Source organism: Trypanosoma rangeli (assembly GCF_003719475.1).
Source record: "Trypanosoma rangeli strain AM80 chromosome Unknown Tra_15.4_contig_00931, whole genome shotgun sequence".
Taxonomy (NCBI): Eukaryota; Euglenozoa; class Kinetoplastea; order Trypanosomatida; family Trypanosomatidae; genus Trypanosoma; species Trypanosoma rangeli.
Window position 1 is genome coordinate 1 of NW_021706684.1, and position 2,563 is coordinate 2,563.

General features: G+C 53.5%; 1 protein-coding gene across 1 annotated transcript; it reads right to left on the reverse strand.

Moving 5' to 3' along the window:
* Positions 1–595: 595 nt before the first annotated feature.
* Positions 596–967, reverse strand: TraAM80_10382 (uncharacterized protein; the record flags this gene model as incomplete). Its single annotated transcript, XM_029387004.1, has 1 exon — positions 596–967. The coding sequence occupies one exon, from the start codon at positions 965–967 to the stop codon at positions 596–598; it is 372 nt and encodes a 123-aa protein (XP_029233141.1).
* Between the last annotated feature and the right edge of the window lie 1,596 nt (positions 968–2,563).

Genomic DNA, 2,563 nt, shown 5'->3' on the forward strand with positions numbered 1-2,563 from the left:
CACTAACCCTAACCCTAACCGCACTAACCCTAACCCTAACCGCACTAACCCTAACCCTAACCGCACTAACCCTAACCCTAACCGCACTAACCCTAACCCTAACCGCACTAACCCTAACCCTAACCGCACTAACCCTAACCCTAACCGCACTAACCCTAACCCTAACCGCACTAACCCTAACCGCACTAACCCACAGGCAACGGCAGCGGTAGCGGTGCGGCATGCACCCACACAGCTGCGACGTCACTGCTGCCCACGTTGTCTGTTGTGTGTTTCCCGGCGCTGAGACTGTTGGGGGTCACAGTGGTGCAGACCCTCTTGCAGGCGTTTCCTTTCCGAGTTGAACCCGAACTGCCTGCGCCCCCAGCAGCATCAGGGGGAACAGCAGCCCTCGCCCACTGCTAACTGCATCTTCTTCTGCAGCAGTGTCCCCTGCAGCAGGTGCTGAAGATGCTGCCGGCATTCCTTGATGCCGTGATTCAAGCCAATTTTCTCTGCCCCCTCATTTGTTGGGCCGCAACTTGCAAACGCCCAAAATGCCAAGGCGCACGCCACCCACAGCAGGACGGTATGAAACAATGGAAAAAAAGAGGCTTCAAACACCCTGCCACTTTCGCCGCAGCGCACTGCCCTGCATCGCAAAAGGCGCCGTGAACGCAGCATGCCCCCGTGGCACCGGCCCTCCCGCAGCGCGATCCACAACGGCTGCCCAAGTACGTCGATTCGACAAGGAGGCAGATGCTGTCACCACCGTCGCCCGCAGTCGCCTCGGGAATGTCAAAAGGTTCAAGCCGTTTTGCATAATTTGTCCGTTTCCTCTAGCCACAAACACGTCAACCCAACTCTTTGTCATTACCGAACCACGAACCTCCACCAACGTACTCGCTGGCGACGCACCGACGGTGCCCCGCAGACGGAGGAGCGTCAGGGCACACACAGCACGGCGCCGCACAGTAGCCGTCACCATCCGTCGTAGCAGCAGCAGCAGAGTCGCAGGGGTCGGTAAGCTCCGAGGAAGACAAGGAAAAAAAAAAAACAAGAAGGCGAGGAAGGGAAGCAGAGGTCGCAAAAAGGGGAGCGGAAAAAAGTGAGAGCATAGGAGAAGGAACAAAAAGATCACAGCCCACCAAGTCCACGCGCATAGAGGACTCCGCACCCACCCACGACGGAGCAGCCAAACCATACCGTGCACGGGACATGACGTCACTCAAAGCAACACCACCACACGCAGCGCCCCGCACCCCCAAGGGAAGGGAGAATGACCCACAACGCACCTCCTCCCCCTTTGTCTCTCTATTCCCTTCATACCCACGGAAGGCGGTAGCAGCAGCACAGGCGGCACTGCCGGCACCAACTACAAAAACATCCTCCACGCATACCGCAGCATGTATATATACCGTGTATGTGTGTGTGTGCCTGGAGATACAAAAATAAAAAAGAAGGAAGAAGAGCAATGCGTGTGAGGATGCACATACAGACACACAGAAGAAATGCAGGACGCAAAGCTAGAAAAAAAAGACATCTAAGACTTGAAGTGGCACCGCAGCACACACAGTGGCAACACACAAGAAATATGGTTCAACAAAAAAAAGATTACTCCTAAAATAGTTTTCACAAAAAAAAAATGTCGTGGAGGGCCCCTGTGCGATCCCCACAGTTCCACGCACAATTTGGCCGCATATAAAAATAAATGATATATTCGTTTCAACCACCGAGAGGCCCCGGTGTCCAGACACTGTTTAACTTTCACAGGGGCCCGCGGTGCGTTGCTGTGGCTCTCACTCCTTTTCTTCTCCCATCGGCGGACACACAATGCCGAGAGCGTCCGCAGCCGCCCAAGAAAAGCGGTTAGTTGTTGTTTTTATCCGTGTCTTTTCAAACCAATTCGGTGTCCTGCGTGCCAGCCAGCACCGTGGCACACGTCCGCACCCCCCAAAAACCAAGACGTAAAGGAGAGAGCCCCGCTCCCTCCTGCAGCAACAGCAGTGCGGGGCGCAGTGAAGCATCTCATACTGTCAGACAAACACGGAGGCTCAACGTTTTCGCTGAGAAACAACCCACAAAACAACAGTCAATAAAAAAAAACACATCCGTAAAGCAGTAAACCAACAATATACTGAACCGATACACTAAAAAGCAAATCGGTGAATGGCCCCCGCCATTGAGACAAACCATATAACAAATAAAAAGGACGAAACAAAAAACATGAGGACCCCGCTGTACTGGAGCTGATGAGAGAACGCAATTTGTGGGTCCAAGAAAAAAAAAGCATAAAATAAAACAAAATGAGTGACTACCTAACACGTTATTTGCTTCTGAAAGCGCATGAGAAACGGAGGTGCTCTCAGTAGAAGCACAAACTCCCCTCGACCGGGGTCCACTCAGCACAGGGCCGCAAAACTCCATAGCCCCAATAGCAGCAGGAGCAGCTGAGACACATCCGCACGCGTAGAGCCGTCACCGCTTCCTGAATCGGGCCTCACACGTGTAGGGTTGTCGAAAGCAACGGAGCTGTCACCTGCAAGTTTCCCAACTGCATTGGAGCTGTCATCCGCACGCTGCT